At 36.0% G+C, this 24223-nt stretch overlaps 1 protein-coding gene across 1 annotated transcript in view; it reads right to left on the minus strand.

The window, feature by feature from the left end:
* Positions 1-24223, minus strand: part of SLC2A13 (solute carrier family 2 member 13) — a 362746-nt gene that overhangs the window by 66828 nt on the left and 271695 nt on the right. The window contains exon 8 of the mRNA XM_077753652.1: positions 21912-22037. Coding sequence (XP_077609778.1) covers positions 21912-22037 — 126 coding nt within the window. The remainder of the gene's footprint in view (positions 1-21911; positions 22038-24223) is intronic.

Raw genomic sequence — 24223 nt, forward strand, 5'->3', positions numbered from 1 at the left:
AACTAGTTGAAGGAAGTAATAAAAGATTAGAGCAAGAATAAACAAAATAGAGACTGGAAGAACAATAAAAAGATCAATGAAAACAAGAGCCAGTTTTTGAAAAGATAAACAAAATTGATACACCTTTGGCTAGATTCACTAAGGAAAAAAAGGGAAGAAAGGGGAAGACACAAATAAATTATAAATGAAGACACAAATAAATAAATTAGAAATAAACTGAAATCATAGAAATATGAAGGACTATGAGAATATTATTAAAAATTTATGCCAAGTTGGGCAACCTAGAAGAAATGGATGGATTCCTAGAAACATACAGTCTTCCAAAACTGAAGCAGGAAGAAACAGAAAATCTGAACACACTGATGATTGTTAGTAATGAAATTGAATCATTAATCAAAAATTCCCAACAAACAGAAGTCCTGAACAAGACGGATTCAAAGGTATATTCTATTCTCTAACTATTCCAAAAAACAGAAAAGGAAGGAAGACTTCCAAATTCTACTATGAGGCCAGTATTACCCTGATTTCTGAAGCACACAAAGACACTACAAACAATGAAAACTACAGGCCAATATCTCTGATGAACATAGATATAAAAATCCTCAACAAAATATTAGCAAATGGAATTCAACAATACATTAAAAAAATTATTCACCACAATCAAATGGGATGTATTCTGATGATGCAAGGGTGGTTCAATAGTCACAAATATATCAATGTGATGCATCACATTAACAAGAAGAATAAAAAGCTTATGATCATATGATCATCTCAACAGATTCAGTAAAACAAAAATACAACATTCATTAATGGTATTAACTTTCAATAATGCGGATTTAGAGGTAACATAGATTATAAAGGCCATATATGAAAAACCCTGGAGATCATATTCAATGGTGAAAAACTGAAAGCTTTTCCTCTATGGTCAAGAATAAGACAAGGATGTCCACACTCACCACTTTTATTCCATATAGTACTGGAAGAGCTAGCTGCAGCAAACAGACAAGAAAAAAATAAAAAAATAAAAATAAAAAGCATCCATCTTGCTTAGGGAGAAGTAAAACTGCCACTTTTTGCAGATGCCATGAGAATATAGATATAGAAAATATAAAAAACCCTAGAGACTCCACCAAAAAACTGTAAGAATTGATAAATAAATTTTAAAATGTTGCAGGATACAAAACCAATATATCAAAATCTGTTGAGTTTCTACACACCAATAACAAACTAGTAGAAAGAGAAATTGAGAAAACAATCCCATTTACAGTTATACCAGAAAGAATACAATACCTAGAAATAAACCAAAAATGATGAAAGATATATACTCTGAAAATAGTAAGACACTGATGAAGGAAAAAGTAGATGACACAAATGGGAAATATTCCCATGCATTAGAAGAATTAATTACATTAAAATATTTACATAAAGCAATCTACAGATTCAATGCAATCCCTATCAAAATATCAACAGCATTTTTCTTTTTTTAAAAAAAATTAATGTTTTTATTTATTTCTGAGAGAGAGTGAGAGAGAGAGTGAGAGAGAGAGAGAGAGAGAGCACGCAAGCATGAGCAGGGGAAGGTCAGAGAGAGAGGAAGATACAGAACGTGAAGCAGGCTCCAGGCTCTGAGCTAGCTGTCAGAACATGACGTGGGGCTCAAACCCACAAACCATGAGATCATGACCTGAGCCAAAGTCGGATGCTTAACTGACAGAGCCACCCAGGCACATTTTTCACAGAACGGATAATCCTAAAATTTGAATGAAATCACAGAAGACCTCAAATATCCAAAGCAATCTTGAGAAAAAACAAAAAAAACAAAAACATAGCTGAAGGTATCACAAACACAGATTTCAAGATATACTGCAAAGCTATAGTAATCAAAGCCACATGGTACTATCACAAAAACAGACACACAGATCAAAAGAAAAGGGTAAGAGAACCCAGAAATAAACCCATACCTATATGGTCAATAATTTGCTACAACGGAATCAAGATATATAATGGGGAAAAGACACTGTTTTCAATTAATTATGTTGGGGAAATTGGAAAGCTGCATGCAAAACAATGAAACTGGACCACTTTCTCACACCATAAAAAAAAAAAAAAAAAGAACTCATAATGGATTAAAGACCTAAATAGGAGACCTGAAACCATAAAAACCCTAGAAGAGAGCACAAGCAGTAATCTCTTGCCCATCATCTTTAGCAACCAATTAATGGATATGTCTCATCACACAAAGAGGAACAAAAGCAAAAATAACCCCCTGGGAATATGTCAAAATAAAAAAAATTGCACAGCCAAGGGAAACATCCACAAAATCCAAATGCAACCTACAGCATAGAAGATATTTATAAATGATATATCTGATAAGGAGTTCATATCCAAAAATCTATAAAGAACTTCTATAACTCAACACTGAAAACCCTTGAAACGATTTGATTAAAAAATGGGCAGAGGACCTGAATAAACATTTTTCCAAAGGAGATATACAGGTGGCCATTGGACACATGAAAAGATGCTCAATGTCACTAATCATCAGGGGAATGTCAAAACTACAATGAGATATCACTTCATACCAGTTAGAATGGTAGAATAAAAAAAAGACAAGAAATAAGTGTTGGTGAGGATGTGAGAAAAGGGAACTCTCACACACGGCTAGTGGGAATGTAAATTGGTACAGCCACTGTGGAAAATAGTATTGAAGTTCCTCAAAAAATTAAAAATAGAAATACCCTGTGATACAGCAATTCTACTATTAGGTAATTACTTACCCAGAAAAAACAAAAACACTAATTCAAAAAGACATATGTACCTGTATGCTTATTGCAGCATTATTTACAATAGTCAAATTATAGAAACAACCTAAGTGCCCACTGATGGATGGATAAAGAAGGGATGTGTGTGTGTGTCTGCAAAGAAATATTAGTCATAAAAAATTATGAGTTTTGTCATTTGCAACAATATGGATTTAGAAGGTATAATGCTAAGTGAAATAGTCAAAGACAAATACCATAAAATTTCATTAATAGGTATACTCTAAGAAACAAAATAAACTAATGCAAATACAAATAAAAGACATCAGACATTTAAATTCAGAGGACAAACTGGTGGTTGCTAGAAACTGGGGTGGGACGATGGGCTGAAATAAAGGCACTTAAGAGCTATAAACTTCTGGTTGTAATAAAGTAAGTCACAGGTGAAAGGTATATAGTAACGTTAAATGGTGACAGATGGTGGTTACACTTAATGGGTGAGTACTGAGTAACATATAGAATTGTTGTATGTTGTACAACTAATATAACTGTATGTTAATTATACTTCAATTTTAAAAAAATGTGTTTTCTTTTCTCAGAGGGAGGAGGAGATGAGACATAATGGGCTGGGGCTGTCCAGAAAAAAAAATCAGTGGATAATAAAATCAGTTATAATATTAAAACTGCCATGGGTGGATTTTAGAATATAAAGGAAAATTCATATAAATTTAAAAAAATATTACATTAAAAAACAAATAAACCTGCCTTTTCATGGGTCTCTGTGGTAACTGCCAGGATGTCTATCCATTTGCCTTTATTCTAGTAAGCTCTGGAGGCTAAGCTGGTAAAAAGCAATGCTCTGCTGAATTCTGAACATTACTATTTTTAAGAGTTTACAAGGCTTTAATAAAAATGCTTAAAGGATCAGGTGCTTTGAATTTGTTTTATGTCTAACATACTACATATGCTTGATCTAGGGCAAGGATATTTTTTATTCTGATATGGTTTAGGTCATTCCCAATTTCAGAATGCCAAGACCCACAAATGTGTTGAGGGAAAAAAATATAATAAAAGACTATGTAGGTAGTGAGTGACTTTATCCTTCTTGTTTTAAAACAGCAGCACACACAGACCATTTCATTTAATCTTTAATCTGTAAGATAAAAGAGTTCCCTAAATTTGGGGAAACAGTTCTTTGAACATCTCTGGAGTCCTCAGAACAAATTCAGAAGGGCTAGAAAGTCTCTTTTTAAAGAATCATACTAAGTCACGACCAGTGGGTTGTATGTTTTTATACCGGGGGTGGGGGGGATGGGCAGGATGAGGAGGTTGCTAGTCAAGGTCATGGGCTGCTACGAATCACAAGTAAAGCCATGGACCGGATGGGCTTTCCATTTAGGAAAGGGCTCTGCCAGCTTCTGGTTGTGGATCATCTGCATCATAGATAGAGAATACTCAATAATTAATAAGCATAAATTAGCTCCTCACTTAATGCAGAAAACAATGCCTTGCCTGAAACGGAACCGCTGCACTACAGGACATGAAATATTTATGGAAGCCAGTTGAGGAAAGCAACTGATGACCGCTCAGGGTTTTAATCAATCAAAGATACAGCACCCCACATGCACATCCATAAAAGAGTTATTTGTATACAGTAGATAAAAACATTTAATGCCATATATACTATTTTATCTTCAGCTTTTTATACATATATTCCAAGATATATAGATACCAATAAGAAAAACTCAAACCTGTCAGTCTTATTGAGACTTTGTCAATACACTTGGGACAATTCTGTTTCTTTCAAAGGCAGTTCCTTGCCCAGTCTAGAGGATTTGCAAAGGAGACACTCAATGACAGGGAAGGCTGACTATGTTCTCACAGTGTTTCTTGAGCTGGCTTCAAGACACATGTTCCTTGAACTTCTCCAGGCTTTTCTCATTTTATCTTAATTCTATTTTCCTCTACTTTCCTCTAGTTTCTTCCGTGTCTTTCCAGTTTGGATACCTTTGTGATAACATTTTCCAGCTCTTTATTCATCTACCCATGCTTCCTAATTGACTGCATTCCTACTCTGCTGAAGAGCTTCCTTGGGTCGCTCCTATGACCTAAGTGAAAATCCTGGATGTGTGATCCCTCTTCTCTTCCCAATTATGCCAAATGAAGGTAACCAGAATATGTCTCGCCAAAATAGGTCTTTGACATTCTGAGCTGAAGGCAATTAAGCAGCAGCAACTGCAGGGAAAGCTCTCTGTCCTTACCCTATGTGCCTAAAATCAGGATATAAATTTACAAAGGTGTCCTTCCTTCCCTACCTGGAAGGATGAAAGTTAATCACAGAGCAACTTCAGATCCCCATCAGCATGCGGATGGCACCACAGATATCTACATAACCAGGTTTACTAACTAGCTTTTACCTCCCTCTCCTTTACCATATATTTGCCTTCCTACAATTCACCACCTCTTGAGACTCAAGGTCCTTACCTTTGTCTTGTCATTTCTCTAAAAATTTATTGTTCTTTGTTGAAGATGCTATATAAACCTGAATTCTAAGCCATGTCTTTGAGTTACTCATTCCTGAGTTTCTCTCATGTATACATGATACACACCAGCTGACAAGCTTCTGTTTGTTTTACCTTGTTAAAATGTCTTGCTATAGAGCCCAGCCCAGAACCTACAATGGGTAGAGAAAAAACTACATTAACATGTGGTATCTTAGAGCCTGCCTTCTTTCTGGCTCAGGACAGACAGAAATAATCACTTAAAAGCTCTCAGACTTAAATGAACCGCAGTGCTACTACATATGTTTCCTAGTTTAACTGTAAGAGACATGTAATATTTCTATGTACCTTCCTAATTTCTATTAAAGGAGCAGAGTTGTAATAACCGATCAAGAACTATTTGCTAAAATGTTCACTGTTTCCAAGTATTAGGTAGCTTATGAATCAATAAAGAATTGACAATAATAGCTCAATTACAGGGAAGATGTTCTGGACAAATATATCCTTTGTTTAACTTTGGTGTTACTAAATGTAGCTCTGTGATACTGCCTAGGGCAAGGGCATTTCTCTGCTTTGTAAACACCTTTGAAATTCTTTTTTTTTTTTTTTTTTGCATGCCTCGTTCTGGTTGATCTCCTCCAAGTTTTTACAAATACAAGTTTTGCAATCCTATTTTAGATTATAAGCAGTTCAGTCAATGGTGAATAATTAAATATGCAGAGTAAATGCAGACATTAAGTTTCATACACATTTCCCCCCAGATGATAACTACAGTTTGAACACACAGATGCAGAAAAGTTTCACATGTTACTGACATAAACTGTTGACTTTGCAGGGCACCTGGGTGGCTGAGTTGGTTAAACATCTGACTCTTGATTTCAGCTCAGGTCATGATCTCACAGTTTGTGAGTTTGAGCCCGGCATCAGGTTCTGCACTGACAGTATGGAGCCTGCTTAAGATTATTGTCTCCCCCTCTCTCTCTGCTCCTCCCCTCACTCACTCTCTCTCAGGGGTGCCTGGGTGGCTCAGTCAGTTAAGCTTCCAACTTTGGCTCAGGTCATGATCTCAAGGTTTGTGGGTTCAAACCCTTTATCAGGCTCTGTACTGATAGCTAGCTCAGAGCCTGGAGCTTGCCTCGGATTCTGTATTTCCCTCTCTCTCTGACTATTCCCTGCTCACGCTGCCTCTCTCTCTCTTTCTCTCTCTCTCTCAGAAATAAATAAAACATTAAAAAAATTTTTAAAAAGCATTACTTTTTTTTTTTGACTCTACTCTGCTCTGCCCCTTCCTCTCATCCCTTGATTCTCCTGAGAATTCTCATCACCTGCTTGCTAAGACAGATAATTAAAAAATAACAATAGGTCTGCATAATCAAGAACTTCCTAAAAGTTCATTGTTAAAATAAATAAGATGATTCTCCATTGCCAGTCAGGCAGCCTGTACCCACAGAAAACAAAACACTATAGTTTCATGAAAAATAGTTTCATATTCCTGATGCTTCAGAAGTTTTGGTGGCTTTGAGTGCTTTAATGAATGGGTATCCATGACTCACATATCAATCTCATTTTTTAGCTTCCAATAAAATTTGTGTCAAGAAAAACAGTGTTCACTGAAGCATTATTCACAAGAGCCAAGGTATGGAAACAACCTAAATGTCCACAGGTAGATGGATAAAAAAATATTGTATGTGTGTATGTGCATACACGTGTATAAAATGCAATATTATTCAACCCTAAAAAGAAGGAAGTCCTACCATTTGTGACAAAATGGATGAACCAGAAGGTCATTATGCTAAGTAAAATAAATCAGATGCAGAAAGGGGTATTGAGCCCCATATCAGGCTCCACACTGTCAGTATGGAGTTTGCTTGCAATACTCTCTCCCTCTTTCTCTGCCCCTTCCCCACTTACACTTTCTCTCTTTTTCAAAATAAATAAATAAACTTAAAGAAATCACACGCAGAAAGACAAATACTGTGTGATCCACTTGTATGTGGAATCTAAAACAGTCAAGTTCACAGAAACAGAAAGTAAAGTAAATGGTAGTTGCCAGGGGTTGAGAGATGGGGAAATGTGAGGCTGATCAAAGGGCACAAACTTTCAGTTATAAGATGAATAAATTCTGGGATGTAATGTACAGCATGGTGATTATAGTTAATAATACTGTACTGAATACTTGAAATTTGCTAAGAGAGCAAATCTTGAATGTCAACACACACACACACAGACACACACACACACACACACACATGCACACACACAGTTTCTGTGTGAGGTGGCGGATGTGTTAACTTGATGATAAGCATTGTACGATGTACACATATATTAAATCATGTTAGACACCTAAAAAAAATGTTGTACACCCTAAACATATACCATTTTTGTCATTCATACCTCAATAAAACTAAAAATGTTATTAAACATTCAAAAAGTTTAAAGTTTGAAAAAAGTTTAAGCTTTAAAATTTCATAAAATAAATTAATGATTTATAAGTGACTTTATAGTTTGGATACTTTTTCCTCAGTTATGTCACAGGCAGTTCAAGTAAGCCATTGTGATAGAGGGACTTCCACACTATTTAAAATATTGTCTAAGGTAGGAACACATAATTTTGTAAATATCTAAAGTCCATATTTTGTATGTGAAATACTCTGTCCTACAGTTTGCCACACACTTTTATATTCCTCAAGCTTTCCATTATCTGAGATTCCTAAAAGCCAGTGTTGAATTTTAAAATGCTGAACATTCTACAACTTATTTTCATAAACCTTCTCTCCTTAAATGTCCTTGACCCTAAGCAGTATACTTGGCAAATACTTTTCTTTGTGTATTTGTAAAAGAAACATTAGTTTCTTTACAGTAACTTTAAAGTATACTTGTTAAAGGGTACTTTTTAAAGGTTGCTATCTATCCTTTCTTGCTTATAAACCTTGAGGTAATGTCTGTGTATTTTTAATACATTTCTAACAGCATGTAGCACAATATCAAATATTAATATTATAAAATGAGTACACAAAAAGCTCTTCGTATTTCTACTTACAGAGGCCATATACATGTGAACTGAATTTAAATTCTGTTATGAAATTCAACATACCAATAATTAAATGTAAGAATATTAATATTTATGAGTTTTTTCATGCAGAATAGGTATATATCCTACCTTTCGCCCAAAACTCACACGTCAAATAAACAATAAAAATAAAAATAAATTTTTATCTGTTCTAATTTTCAGAGGGTTCCAGGGCACGTGCACCTCTGAAATGAAAATAAAGTTGGCTAATACGTGGAACTCTTTATTTTAAAAATAATATTCCTTGCGGCGCCTGGGTGGCTGTTGGTTAAGCATCTGACTCTTGATTTCAATTCAGGTCATGACCCCAGGGGTTGTGGGATTGAGCCCCGCATCTGGTTCTGTGCTGAATGTGGAGCCTGCTTAGAATTCTCTCTCCCCCGCTTGCATGTGCTTTCTCTCTCAAATAAAAAAATTAATATTCTTAGATAAAATAAGACAGCACTTCTCACAGGAGAGGACAAGTGATAATACAGTAAAGGGCATTACAGAGAACTGCTCCTAAAACTCCCAGAACAGAGCCCTGAGTTCTGACAGTTTATAGGCTGCCCCTTGGGCTTGTTTTGAAGCAGCGGTAATTCCGAAGGGCGCTGTCTCATGATTGTCTAGTCAAATTCCAAATGACATGACATGGTTGTAACTGTACAAATGGTATGCATCGCAAACCCAGATTTAGAAGTGGAAAGACAATTTTGTTGATTTCTTTTAAAGTCACTGCTGAAATCATGAGTGCAGGAAGGACCACAGTACTTAAATACCTGGATTTCAGTTCACACGTGCTCTCAGGCAGGAAACTTTGAGAGTGTTTGGGTTTCAAATGCTGTTCTTTCTGCATCATAGCAACACGTATAAGCTTTCTGTTCAATGTCTTTATTAAAATACATAACATTTTAAAATGCAGATACCACCTGTCCACATCCCTTACACTAAAGCCTTAGCCTCTCTCCCCCTGTTATTTTAAAAATTCTTCCTTCCCTTTTCTGTCAGAATTTTATCTTTTAAGGGGCGCCTGGGTGGCTTAGTCGGTTAAGCGTCCGACTTTCGCTTAGGTCATGATCTCGCGGTTTGTGGGTTCGAGCCCCGCGTCGGGCTCTGTGCTGACTGCCAGCTCAGAGCCTGGAGCCTGTTTCAGTCTGTCACTCCCTCTCTCTCTCTGACCCTCCCCTGCTCACGCTGTCTCTCTCTCTCCTAGAAATAAATAAAAACATTAAAAAAAAATTAAAAAAAAAAAAAAAGAATTTTATCTTTTAAACCCAAAGCCATTTGCATTAGTTCCTCCTTAAGAACCTTACCAACCTTCTACCCCTATAGTAGTGTTCCCCAAACTGAAGGCATTTGATAATTTCTTTTGTGATTGTTTCCCATGTTTTTTATTTTCCTATACTGTTATTTAATAGTTTAGAAATGAGCTTCCTTTTAAAACTTCTATAAAGAAAATGTGTGCCTCTTCCACTATGGAATACAGCTGATCTGGCTTTCTCAGTCAGAAGAGAAAAATACAGAGGTAAGAAAAGAGCTCCAAATCCCAGCGCCATAAAATGGGCTAAAATGTATGCTGTGGACAGGTCCGTGTGAGGTCGGTTATAGTTCCATTCCACGTTGTCTTGATTCTGTGACCAAAGCTAATGGAACACTTTCTAGGGCATTCCCCCCTTCTGGGACATTGCCAGCTATACTGCAGGGGAAAAAAAAAAAAAAAGAGTGCATGACAAATCCTTGCCCTTAAAGCTTCAGTTTAAAAGTGGCATGGATTACGATGCTCAGCATCCCTCCTCATCAGGGAAATACAAATCAAAACCACACTGAGATACCACCTCACGCCGGTCAGAGTGGCTAAAATGAGCAAATCAGAGAACTCTAGATGCTGGCGAGGATGTGGAGAAATGGGCACCCTCCTACACTGTTGGTGGGAATGTAAACGGGTACAGCCCCTCTGGAAAACAGTGTGGAGGTTCCTAAGGAAACTAACAATAGAACTCCCCTATGACCCAGCAATAGCACTGCTAGGAATTTACCCAAGGATTACAGAAATGCTGACGCATAGGAGCACATGTACCCAATGTTCATAGCAGCACTTNGAAAAAAAGAAAAAAATGACTTACATTTGTACCAATCATTTTCAAAAATAAATAAATAAATAAATAAAAGTGTCATGGATTGGGGGTGCCTGGGCGACTCACTCAGTTGAGTGTCCCACTTATGACACCAGGGTCATAGCATTGAGCCCCATGTAGGGCTTCCTGAGGAGCAGAGAGCTTGCTTGGGATTCTCCCTCTTTCTGTGCCCCTCCTCACCATCTCTCTCTCTCTCTTAGGGAAAAGAAAATGGCATGGATTGGTTCCACTCTCATTTCTTTGGCCAAAGCAAGTCACGTGGATAAGACTTAGTGGGCCAGAAACATCTAATCCTTCCCTACCTAGTGCAGCAGATATTTTGAACAATAATACAATTCACCGCACTTGCCAAGAATAGAAGATAGTTATGTAAAAAAAAAAAAAAAAAAAGATGCTATTAATTTCTAGTTAGATAATGCTTCCTGCCAAGCATTAAAATCACACTAGTGCCAAGTGATTTTCTCCTTAATTTATTCAGAATATTTAGAAAAGAACTGTATCTCACTATGTGATAACATTTCATATCCACATCCAGGTATCACATAAGGTCATTCACCTAAAACCATTGCTAGTATGCTTTCCACAGCTATAAAGCGTACCTACAAATATCGAATTAAAATTCCTAAATAAGGCGAAAAGTTGGATTCACACTCGCATTTTCAGTATTAGCTCCAGCCATGCATTTTCCTTCCTCTTGTTCCCAATTTTCCCTTGAGCCCCCTTTCTGACAAATCCCAACCTCCCCAGACCGGATCTCTGCACTAGTACATCTTCTGCCAAAATGCACCACTATTTGATGAACCGAGACCTGCCATTGGTATTTCATATTTACCAAGCACATGCAATTCAGCTCTTGGCCTTGCCCTTACACTAAAAGTCTCACAGTCTTCTTTAGTCTTTTTTAGTGAGAGATAATTGACAGACTCCTTTTCAAATGAAGTATGAACTGAAGAATAATATTAAAAACATAAACAGAACAAGGACTGGACTAGAAATGTAAAGTTTTGGCCTAATATGAAGTATAGTCAAATACATTATGAGTATTACTACTTGCATAAAACAGTTAAAATGTGTTTATCATTACAATTAAATGTCAACTAAGAAATTGGATAAATTAGGGGCGCCTGGGTGGTTCAGTCTGTTGAGGCAGCTCAGGTGATGATCTCGCAGTTCACGAGTTCAAGCCTGGCATGAGGCCTGTGCTGACAGCTCAGAGCCTGGAGCCTGCTTCAGATTCTGTCTCCCTCTCTCTTTGTCTCTCTCTTTCAAAAATAAAAACATTTAAAAAAATTTTAAAAATTGTATTAATTAACATGAAGGAGGGAGATACATTATTCAGATGCTTTGCCTTTGCAACATAAACAGCATCGTTCTGTGTAATAAAGTTACTGAGTCCAAGAGAGGTTAAGCTTCTGGACTTACAAAAAAGAAGAATCCAGAGGCATGTGAATCATTTATGGATAGATGAAACTTACAAATACATATAGAGTTATACATGTAGAGTGCATAGACTTATAGATCTTAAAGGGAGTATCTTGAATAATGATGTCTATTCAAGCAAAGACCATGAAGAAAAGTGTAATGTGAAAAGACAGATTAAAATATTCTATATTAGATTCTCTCTCTACTTCTTTAAGATGTACGCTAGCAAAAATTAATTCCCGAGGAAGTGCGCTGAATAATTCCAATAATTTTTAAAAAGTATTTTTCATGTAGTGACTAGATGCAACACAGAGTATGCATCCCTGAAAGATGTGGTTAAATTTTATTTTTTAAACTTTTTTAGTGTTTTAATTAGTACCAGGTAAACCTTTAACACTGTTAATTAAAACAATATCACTCATTTTTCTTTTAGAGATTCTCTTTCCTGGAAATAAATACAAATGCAGAAGACTTCACTATAATCGGAACACCATCGCCTCTCATTTGGAACTGGAGTATTTTCAAACCGTTATCTATTTTCCAGTGATGGTAGCCTTTTCCATTCTGTCAGTGAACAATTATTGTTGAATGCTGAATGTACAAGGCACCAAGGAATTAGGAACAGGGCGGGATACAGACATTGGAATTTGTAATCCAGAAGCGAAGATATATCCAAATCTAAATCACTATCACATAAGACAGTATAACTATAAGTTACCAGGGGAGTGCTGGAGGCCCAGCAGAGGATATAATAAGTATTGTTTCCTGGGGCTAATCAGAGGGACTGCAAGGAAAAAATGACATCTGATCTGGGCAAAATATAATGGTTACAAATTAGGCAGAGACCAAAAAGAGGGAGGAGGGTAAATTCTAGGCAGAAAGCACAGCATGAGGAAAAGCATAGAGGTAGGAAATGACAATGGCTATTCGAGTAATAGCAAGGGTTTCAGTCGATAAGACTTCCATGTGGGAGTGGGGTGGGTGCCGGGAAAAATACTCTGGGTGCTGTATCATGTGCAGTTTTGAGAAAAATATCTCTGCTGAATGAATACAATAAGCCAGGCATTCAGTGTGAGTTAGAACAATGCCAAATAGGCGCTCTATCTAGCTATTTTAGTGTGCTAATTACAGAGCGAAAATGTATTATAGGAAACAAACACTGAATCAGCACATTAAGAAAGTATGCCTCATTAGCAATACTTTTAAAGAGTCAGGATGTCTGAAGCTCCAGAATAGATTATTTATGGTTCTGTGTATATAGAGAGCCAGGAAACAGGGAGGTGGATGAAGAGATGTAGAAATAAACAGAAAATATTCTAACGTACTTACCTGTTAGCAAGTGCTTATTCGAATTTAGAAAATGTGTTACTGACAAATCTAAGGAAAAAATTAGTACAGGATATTTACTACTAATATTTGCACAGGTTATTACACTTAAAAGTGTCTTCAGATAGACTCTTACTTGATCTTCGTAAAAGCCGTATTGTTCAACACAGCGACTGTATTAGTCCCATTGTATCGATGAGAAACAGGGCTGAGAGAGGCCCAGAACGTCTGGGTGCCACTTCCGAGGTGAATGATAAAGGCTGAAACTAGAATCTACTGGACTCTAAAATGTGCATTTTCCTACACCCATTTTTGCTCCCCTAAATTTAGTGGTGAACTTACTGGCTTTCGATTTTTGAGAAAGTCATTGAGAGCCTCTATGCTCCACCGTCTCCATCTGTATAGCGGGAATGAAAATTACACTTCACAGAGATGTTGAGTTGGTTTTAGAAAGTTATATTTTTTCCTAGAAAGCTGTCCAGTTTATCTGTTTTCAAATGCACTGGACATTATTCATAGAATTCTGATGATTCCTACATTTTTTATTATCTGTTGGTATATGTCTTTTTTGTTCATTCTAAATATCGTTTATCTGTGCCTTCCCTCTCCTCTACCAGTAATGCCAGAGGTGTTTCCATTATACTGACCAGCATTCTCTAAGAAAGCAGTTTTGTTTCTTGACTCTTTCTAGTATTTTTTTTTTGCTGTTATTTTCTTTATTTTTCCATCTCTGCTTACTCTACATGGTAATTTTCTATTCCAGTTCTAATGTGTCGATGTTTCATTTATTACTTTTAGTGTCTTATTTTCCATTTTGACTTCTTAACCAATTAGTTGATTTTAAGATAATTTTTCTAAAGTTTCTGAACCAAAGTAGAAAGGGTGATAAATATATTTATATTGTATTGCAGTAATATTGCATTTTGTTTAGAAAAGATATTTTACATAATATCAATGATCAGAATTTCCTTAAAATTTATTAGACTACAATGTATTTATACAAATTCACTGAACTTATACTTTCTTCTTTTTAAATTTTTTTTAATGTTTGTTTATTTTTGAGAGAAAGAGAGAAAGCCAGACAGACAGCATGAATGGGGGAGGGGCAGAGAGCAAGGGAGACACATAATTGCAAACAGTTTCCAGGCTCTGAGTTGTCAGCAAAGAGCCTGATGTGGGGCTCCAACTCACTACCTGAGAGATCATGACCTGAGCTGAAGATGAAGACTTACGCAACTGAGCAACCCAGGTGTCCCTATTCATTTATGGTAACTCTTTTGAAGAGATTCATTATTTTACTACATTAAGCTTATAGTAAATTTTCCAAATTCTCTAATCTCTGCTATTTTTTTTGTCTTCTTGACTAACACCTAATTTTTTTACTACATTTCCAACTTTTCTATGATTATCTCTAGTAAATAGCATTACATTAAAAAAAACCCAGTATAAGGATAGTTGCCTTTAATGGGTTGTGTAATTGTTTTATTTTTACTGTAATAACCATTGCATTTACATTTAATTTAGATTTTTTTGGTGATTTCCTTTAACTATAGTTTTTACCATAGTTTTTCCTCTTTTGTCTTTGTAGTTCATTTCATTTTTCCTTCCACTAGTACATATTTTTAAGAGACTATACTCACATTTTTGACACTTAGAATTAATAAGCTGAAAACCTTAATTATAATCTCCATTTCCTTCTGCAAACAAACAAAGGACTGTACAGGGATATTTTTCTAAAAGTTCTCATACCCCATTCTATATTATTTATCTAAAATTTTAGCTTTTCAATGTTTATTTGTAGCAAAATTTGCTTAAGTGTAACATTTGTTATATATGTATATACACATATTCATATACACACACACACACCACACACATCATTGTGTATAACTATCAGTACAATTTTACTTTGTACTGATACAATATCAGTACTGATATTGTACTGATACAATATTTCCTTTATTTCTTTCAAACAAATTTTAAACTTTCATATCTTTTTTGTAATGCAAGCTCCTTTAGGTATTCTCTATTCTTTCCTTCATTAATTGATGTAGTTTGTAATTTCTGACAATCCTCTCACATTTACTGAGTTGCCTTCCATGGAAGTCTCATGTGTCCTGGGTTCTGACCACCGCAGGCTTATTTCTGAGGTGGCTCTATGGATAGGCATAGGAATGGCTCCTGGCTTTCCCTTCTCATGTGTGACACTACTTCTCATCAAGGTCCTGCAGCAGAGAAGTTTGCAGCTTGCCCAGCCCAGCCCAGCCTGACAGGTTTTCTTGTCCCCATTTCAGAGCCTGCACAGCACTGCACAGCTCTAGAGACAAAGCCTGGAGCTCTACCTCCCACAGCACCTAAAACACTAGCCTCACTCTCAAGGTCTGCTTCCCTTCTGATACTCCCCGGGCTCCTGGATTTCCCTGTGGCTTGCTGCTCTTGCTTCATTTGTGGCACCTGGGGATCTCCCTCAAATTCAGCTGAGCGTGAGACTTGTATTTGCATGTGTAGGGGATGCATATGGCAGTGTGAGGGATGATGGGCAGGGTGAGAATGGTTCCCATCAATTCAATTTTCTAGAAGTATGATAAATAACTTTTATGGGTTTTACTGTTTTTATTTTTAATTGTGGTAAAATACACATTAACATAAAACTAAGCATCTTCATTTGTCATTTAAAATTTTAACCATTTTTAATTGTATAGGTTAGTAGTGTTAAGTATATTCATCTTGATATATGAAGCAATCTCCAAAACCCCTTTCATTTTGCAAAACTGAAAGTCCATACCCATTAAACAATAACACACCATTCCCGACTTCCCCCTGCCTGTGCCAATGACCATTCTTGTTTCTGTCTTTATAAATTTGACTATTATGGGTACCACATATTAGTGGAGCCATATGTATTTTTGCAACTGGCTCTTTTCACTTACCTTATGCCTTCAAGATTCATCCATGTTGTACTATGTGCCATAATTTCCTTAAGTGAATGATATACCATTGTATGTATAGACTACATTTTGTTTTTCCATGCATCTGTCACCTGCCACTTGCATTTCCATCTTTTGCTATTATGAATAATGCTGCTATGAACATAGGCATTCAAATATTTCTTTAGGACCTTTCCTTCAATTCATTTAGATATACATTCATAAATAGAATTGTCAGATGATATGTAATTCTCTATTTTAAAATATTGTGAAACTACCACACTTTTCCATAATGGCTGCACCAATTTCCATTTCCATTAACAGTGTACACAGTTTCCAATTTCCCCACATCCTCCACAAGTGTTATAGTGCATATATACATATATATACACACATATATACATTATGTACATATATATTCACACACACATAAATGTATATGTATACACATGTATACACATGTACAACACACATGTGCATGTTTTTGATAGCGGCCACCCTAATGGGTATGAAATGGTATCTATTATAATTCTGATTTGCATTTCCTTAATGATTAGTGATCTTGAGCATTTTTTCATGTACCTGTTGGCAAATTGTGTATCTTCTTTAGACAACTGATTAAACAAAAACTTGTTATTAAAATTTAAAACATAGATATTAGAAAAGCTGCCAGCTGACTTAAAGTTTTATTTCCAATTTATTTTTTTAAGTTATTTATTTTGAGAGAGAGAGTGAGCATAAGCCAGGGAGGAGCAGAGAAAGAAGGAGACAGACAATCTCAAGCAGGCTCAGTGCCATCAGCGCAGAGCCCGACGCGGGACTTGAACTCATGAACCTTGAGATCATGACCTAAACCAAAACCGAGAGTCAGATGCTTAACCAACTGAGGCATTCAGAAGCCCCTCCAGCTTATTATAGTTGATTATATAGGCAAATGGTTTTCATTATGTTGAGACAATTCTGAGCTCACCAAAATCATCATACTATCTCCATCATGAGTGGTATTACCATTCTGCCTCGTTCAGGAAATAGCTACAGTTAGAGATCAGGATATACGGCTCTGAATTTCCCCAATTCTTGACCCCCAAATATCTATAACTAGTATATCTCAGATGCAAATACAAAGTAATGATAGATTTTACCCCTGAGAATTCTACTCCAAGAAACTATATAAAAGCCATCAAACAACAAAAATATAATGAATGCCATTTACCTATTAAATGGAAAATCTGTTGTAGGAATTTTTCAAGGTACACATATCCCGCCTTTTTCCTAGAACAGACTGAAATAACCAATTGCAGTGGCTAAGCCAGAGGAGGCCCGTCACTCAACACAGAGAGGAGTGACAAAGCTTATTCTTTTTTTTGCAGGGAAGTGGTAAAGAGTTTGAGATTATTCTAAGAATATTCTACAAACATAAAAATTCTCTGTATACACTGTTTAATTATTTGTATTTTTCCCCTATGTATAATCTGTGCCTCACTTTTCCCTAGTAGTGAGGGCACTCAAGGAATAATGGTCTAAATATATACATGACATATAAGAATAACTTTACATAAAAGAAGTAATATGCATTTCTATTAAGAACATGTACAATCTGTTATGTGCAAACAGTGAGAACAAAACTACTCTTTTGAGGCCTCTGATCTCAAGACCTTCTACTGATGATAGGAGAAATGCCTAATTTTAGTGCTTCCTTATCATTAGTATACATTTATAATCCGTTTTTAAGTTAATTTTGCAAAGTACAGGAAATGACATACATAAATTTCATGACATATTCATAATTTTAGACAAGCAAACTTTCAGTCTTTATCTATTGAAAAAAGAATCATAAGGGTTAAAACTGTGAAGTATTACATCCAGAAACATTTAATCAATTAACTCACTAATGAAGCTTGGCTGATGAAAATTATACACTGGGTATTTTTAAAGGAAGTGCTTTTCCAGCTTTCATTTTAAGTAATAATTGCATTTCTTTTACATATTTCTTTGTAATTAGTGTATTTAAAATGTGGCCTGGATTTTCAGTCAAATACCATATAATTTACTTCTCCTTCTCTGAAGTAATTCCCTAATAAAATGATTAATGACAACAGCATAATGATTAATGATACATTATCCTTTACAGCGTCTAGGAGATACAAGTACTTTACAGATTTCATTGCCTTCTTCAGTTCTATGAGGCAGACAGAAAGAGGGCATATTATTCTTTTTATGGGAATTTAGAACATATGAGAAGTTAGAGCCATATCAAAGAATATTTACGTATTTTCTGTGTCCACAGATAATATGCATTAGTTCATAAATGTGGGGAATATTTGTTCTATACAAATATTTCATTTATGTGCCTACTACAATGTAATCTGTCAAAAAGAGAGAGGTTTATACCTTTCTAGAATGGTTACATGCCAATGATTGCCAACTTTTATCATTACATTGCTTTATTTCACTAACCTTCAGGAAAGTACATAAAGAAAACAATTCCGTGAAAGATTTTAAAGTGGTATTCATTTTGACTTCAAAATTTTCTTTTCTTAAGTTTCAGAGTTTGAAAATTACTGGTGCACTTAATGGGTAGTGGGAGAAAGCACCTTGGAAATATGTAGGAACATGTGTCTCAAGAGACAAAGCCCTATAGCTTAGGACAGAGTTGGGACTGGAATCTGGAATTCCTGTAGTCTAGGCTTGAGTGCCTTCTACTCTAAGTTTGTAAAACATACAACTGCAATGTTTCATGCCCTCCTTTCATCAGTATACACTGCAAAGTAATACTGTTATGAAAAGCACTTTAAAAGATGGTTTAAAAGACTAGTTTAAAAGAACTGCAACCATTGAGGTCACTAACTATAAACGCATTCATTTTGTAAGTATAAGAAAATAAGACGTGCCTTGGTTAAGCGTCTGACTTTGCCTCTGGTCTTGATCTCACGGTTTGTGAGTATAAGCCCCACACAGGGCTCTGTGCTATTAGTGCAGAGTCTGCTTGGGATTCTCTCTCTGCCCCTCCCCCACTCTCTCTCTCAAAATAAATAAATAAAACTAAAAAAAAATCTGTAAAAAATAAAAATAAATAAAAATATGACTTGTTCCTGGGGTGCCTAGTTGGCTCAGTTGGTTGAGCGTCCGATTCTTGATTTTGGCTCAGGTAATGATCTCAGTTTGTGAGATCCAGCTCGGCGTAGGTCTCTGTGCTGACAGCATGGAGCTTGTGTGGAGTTCTCACTCTCCCTTTCTCTCTGCCCCTCCCTTGCTCATGCTCTCTCTCTTCTTTCTGAGAGAGGGAGAGAGAGAGAGAGAGAAAGAGAGAGAGAAAGGAAAAAAGAAAAGAAGAGAAAAGGAAAAGAAAGGAAAAGGAAGGAAGGAAGGAAGGAAGGAAAGAGAAAGATAAGAAAGAAAGAAAAGAAAGAAAGAGAGAAAGAAAGAAAGAGAAAGAAAGAAAGAAAAAGACTTATCCCTTTGCTGGGCAAAGGCTTATTATTTTAGTGGACTCCCAATAGTTTATTTTTGCTTGTATTCCTTGCCTGAGGAGACATATCCATAAATAGTGCTAAGGCTGATATCAGATTACTGCCTATGTTTTCTTCTAGGAATTTTGTGATTTTAGGTCTCACATTAGGTCTCTAATCCATTATAAGGTTATTTTTGTGTATGGTGTATGGATGCAGTCCAGTTTCATTCTTTTACATGTAGCTTTCAAGTTTTCCCTACTATTGGTTGAAGAGACTCTTTTCCCCATTGTATATTCTTGCCTCCTTTGTCATAGATTAACTAACCATAAAAACATGGACTTATTTCTGGACTCACTATTCTGTTCCACTGATCTATGTGTGTATTTTTGTGCCAGGATCATACTGTTTTGATTGCTATAGCTTTGTTAAAATCTGGGATTGTGATACCTCCAAGCTGTGTTCTTTTCCCTAAAGACTGTTTTGACTATTTGAAGTCTTTTGTGATTCCATACAAATTTTAGGATAATTTGGTCCAGTGCTGTGAAAAATGCAATTGGTCTTTTGACAGGGATTGCAATGAATCTACAGATTTCTTTACCCAAAGTAAAGTAGTAAAGACGTTTTAATGATATTAATTCTTTCAGTCCATGAGCATGGTATAACTTTCTATTTTGTCTATGTCATCTTTGATTTATTTCATCATTGTCTCACAGTTTTCAGAGTACAGGTCTTTCATCTGCTTGGTTAAATTTATTTTAAGGTTTATATTCTTTTGTGGGCAATTGTATATAGAACTGTTTTCTTCTCTTTCTGCTACTTTGTTATTAGTGTATAAAAATGAAACAGATTTCAGTATATCAATTGTGCATCATGCAACTTTATACTGAATTCATTTTTCAGTTTTAATAGTAACTTGGTGGAATCTTTATAGTATCATGTCATCTGCAAAAAGTGGCAGTTTTCTTCCCTACCACGTTGGAAGCCTTGTATTTCTTTTTCTTGTCTAATTCGGATTTCTAGTACTGTGTTGAATAAAAGTGGAGAGATTGGACATTCTTGTTTGTTCCTAAATTTAGAGAAGTTTCAGTTTTCCACCACTGAGTATGATGTTAGCGCTGGGTTTTTCATATGTGGACTTTATCAGTTTGAGGTATGCTCCCTCTAAATCCACTTTAAAGTTTTTTATCATGAACAAATGTATTTTGTCAAATGAATTTTCTGCATCTACTGAAATGATCATATGGTTTTTATCTTTCCTCTTGTGAACGTACTAGACACATCACAATGAATGGTTTAGGAGTACTGAACCACAGTTGCATCCCTGAGATAAAAGCTTTTGCATAGCAAAGGAAACCACTGACAATACAAAAAGCCAACCTAGTGAATGGGAGCAGATTTCTGCAAATGATGTATCTGATAAAGGGTTAACATCCAAGATATATAAAGAATTTATACAACTCAATACTCAAAAACGAATCTGATGTAAAAAAAAAAAAATGGGCACAACACCTAAACAGACATTTTTCCAGAGAAGACATACAGATGGCATTGAAAAGATGCTTGATATCAATAATGATCAACGAAAGGCAAATCAAAACCACAATGAGATAGCACCTCACACCGTCAGAATGGCAAGAATAAAGAAGACAAGCTATAACAAGTATTCACAAAGATGTGGAGAAAGGGAACCTTCATGCACTGTTGATGGGAATGTAAAAAGGTGCAGCCCAATATGAAATCATGGAGCTTCCTCAAAAAATTAAAAATGGAACTACCATGTGATCTAGTTATTCCTCTATGACAAAGAAAACAAAAACACTAATTTGAAAAGATATAAGCACGCCTACATTTACTGAAGCATTATTTACAATAATTTAGGTATGGAACCAACCCAAGTGTCCAAAAAAGGATGAATGGATAAAGATGTGGCATATATACACAATGGAATATTACTCAAATATTTAAAAAAATGAAATCTTGCCATCTGCGACAAGAATGGCCCTCGTGGGAATGAGACTAAGTGAAATAAGACGATGAAACACAAATGTCATATGATTTCACTTAATGTAGAATCTAAAACCCAAACAAATGAACAAACTAACAAAAAATACACACTCTTAAATACAGAGAACAAACTGGTGGTTGCCTGAGGGGAGTTTGGTTGGAGGGGATGGGAGAAATAGGTGAAAAGGATTAAAAAGTATAAACTTTCAGCTATAAAATAAGTAAGTCCCAAAGATGAAATGTACGGACTTGATGAAATGCAGAGGGAATATAGTCATAAAAAAGTTCTCATTCTGAAAGTTTATTTTATGTTCTTATGGTATACAATAAGTGACATACCTGCCCCAGGCTGCCTCATTTGTAGATGCCTTATTAACTGGAACACAGGAAGAGTCAATGACAGTTGATTTGTTCATCTTGTAGCAGAAACCACAGTCTGGATCCAACATGCATTCATTACAGTAACTGTAAAAAATGAAAAAAAGTTTGAAATACTGTGAGAATTACCCAAATGTGACAAATATCATGTTAGAGATAATGAATATTCCTCTCCCTTTTCCACTGTACTCTGCAGGAAGCTTGGAGCCATGGGACTTGTCTTAGCCATGGCAAGTGACATGTGCTGTGGCTGGTGAGAGCTTGCAACCTTCTTCCATCTGCCCTCCCCTGGCTGCAGCAACTCTGGAAGCCACTTACAGATGGAGGAGGTTTGGATCTGAGACACTGGGTGTAAAAGAACTGCAGTTGTCCCTCAGCAAATAAACTTTTGCTTTACTAAGCCACCGAGATTTGTCGCCAAAGCATCATGGATTGGCCCAATCTGACCCAGCTGATTGGTTCCAAATTGTACCAAAGCATTTAATTCTGTTAATTGTCTCTATTATTTCCGGTAAAATTATTTCCATTAAAATGGAATTTTATTTCCATTAAAAATGGAAAATATATTTCCCAATATATAAACTGAAATAGAAAATAAAGAGTGAAAAGATATATCTAAAGAGAAAAGTTAAAAAAAATACCACCACACCAACAATGGTCCCTCGTTAAGTCTTGGTAGATGTCTGCACTTTTAACAAACCTATATTGAGTATCAAGTGTGTGTTACACTTAATATAAAATAAGCTGGTATAGAAAAAAAAGGCTAACTTTTCTCTAAGTTAATTATATCTACTGGTTGCATCACTGAGCCATAATCAATCATTGCTCACCTAATTGCAGAAAATTTTAAAGACGCAAAATCCTTTAGAGGGCAAGGTTTTCCAACCTAAGTCTACAAAGTACTTGTAAATGTGTTTTCTTGCTGTCAAACTCATTTGCCAGACAATTCTGGAGTATTCATGCATGACAGGCACACACAAGGCATTGGAGACACTAAGATGAATAAAACAAAGTCCCTGCTCCTTGGCAGATATAAGGTAAGAACAAGAACAGATAGACAAATAAATAATGGCAGTGTAATAGAAATCAGTGTGAACTACTCTAAGGACAGAGGCCTGTCCATTTGCCTGTTAAGAGCTGTGGATAACGTGAGAGGAGATATTTGAGGTATATCATAAAAGAAATTTACCAGGTAAAGAGGAAGAGCGAAGGGCATTCAGAGGGCTGTTTTTTACAACTAAAGATCAGTACAGACATTATTTACCATGTACAAGGACTTACACTACTGGGTGTGGGTGAAAAACAGGGTAAGAACTATGGCAAGTTACTCAAAAAAGATGTGAATTCTCAAAATCAAAATACTTCTTTGATTAATTAAGCTAAATGGAAAAACAATAGAATTGCTTAAAAACAAGATTATCATCATTTCAGCCTCCTTCTGTAAACTTTTCCTTTGCAAACAGCCATCCCTGATTTTAAATGAGATGCAGACTCCTTCTGGCATCACTTAGAAGTACTGCAGATTTGGTTCCAAGATAATAATGAAAAAGTTTGAACTATTGTAAGAATTACCAACATGTGACAAATACAAAGTGAGCAAATGCTGCTGGGAAAATAGTGCCGACAGACCTGCTTAATGTGGGGTTGCCACAAAAGTTCAATTTGTAAAAAACACAGTATTCTGTGAAATGCAATAAAGTAAAACTCATGAAAATAAGGTATGCCTGTACTAAAAGCAAAAAAGAGGACTTTGAAAGCCCACTGAAAGGTCAATATACCTTGAGGGAGGTGATACAGCACTGTAAATATGAAAGTGTCCACACCTGTGATAAACTAAACAGAACAACATGTAGCATTAGAACTACTCAGGGCTTCTGGCTTTCACAGCTAGAAGGCTGACTGGGAAAGGAAGGGAATTCCTACTAGTATTTGGTTGGCTGATCCCACCCTGGTAAAGTAGAATCTAACAACCCTGATTGTTCCAATGGTTTTAAATGACACTTGTTTGGGAAAGGTCAACTCATCCACTTATAGAGAAATGATTCTGCTTTACTTCTTTAAACAGAATTCCTACAACAGGCCAAAGATAGTAATGATAAAGGTTAACAGTTACCAAAAATCTACTACATGTGCGTGTCAGACATACAAGATGTCATTCATGACGCTTCACCTCCTCCATCTGAATCTCCATTCAAGCTTCTGACCCTGACCACAACCTCCCATTCTAACTTGCTAATAAATGACTCCTGCTCCGCCATGGTGATTCATTCAAT

This window comes from Crocuta crocuta, unplaced genomic scaffold (genome assembly GCF_008692635.1).
Source record: "Crocuta crocuta isolate KB4526 unplaced genomic scaffold, BGI_CrCroc_1.0 scaffold30, whole genome shotgun sequence".
In the NCBI taxonomy this organism is placed as follows: Eukaryota; Metazoa; Chordata; class Mammalia; order Carnivora; family Hyaenidae; genus Crocuta; species Crocuta crocuta.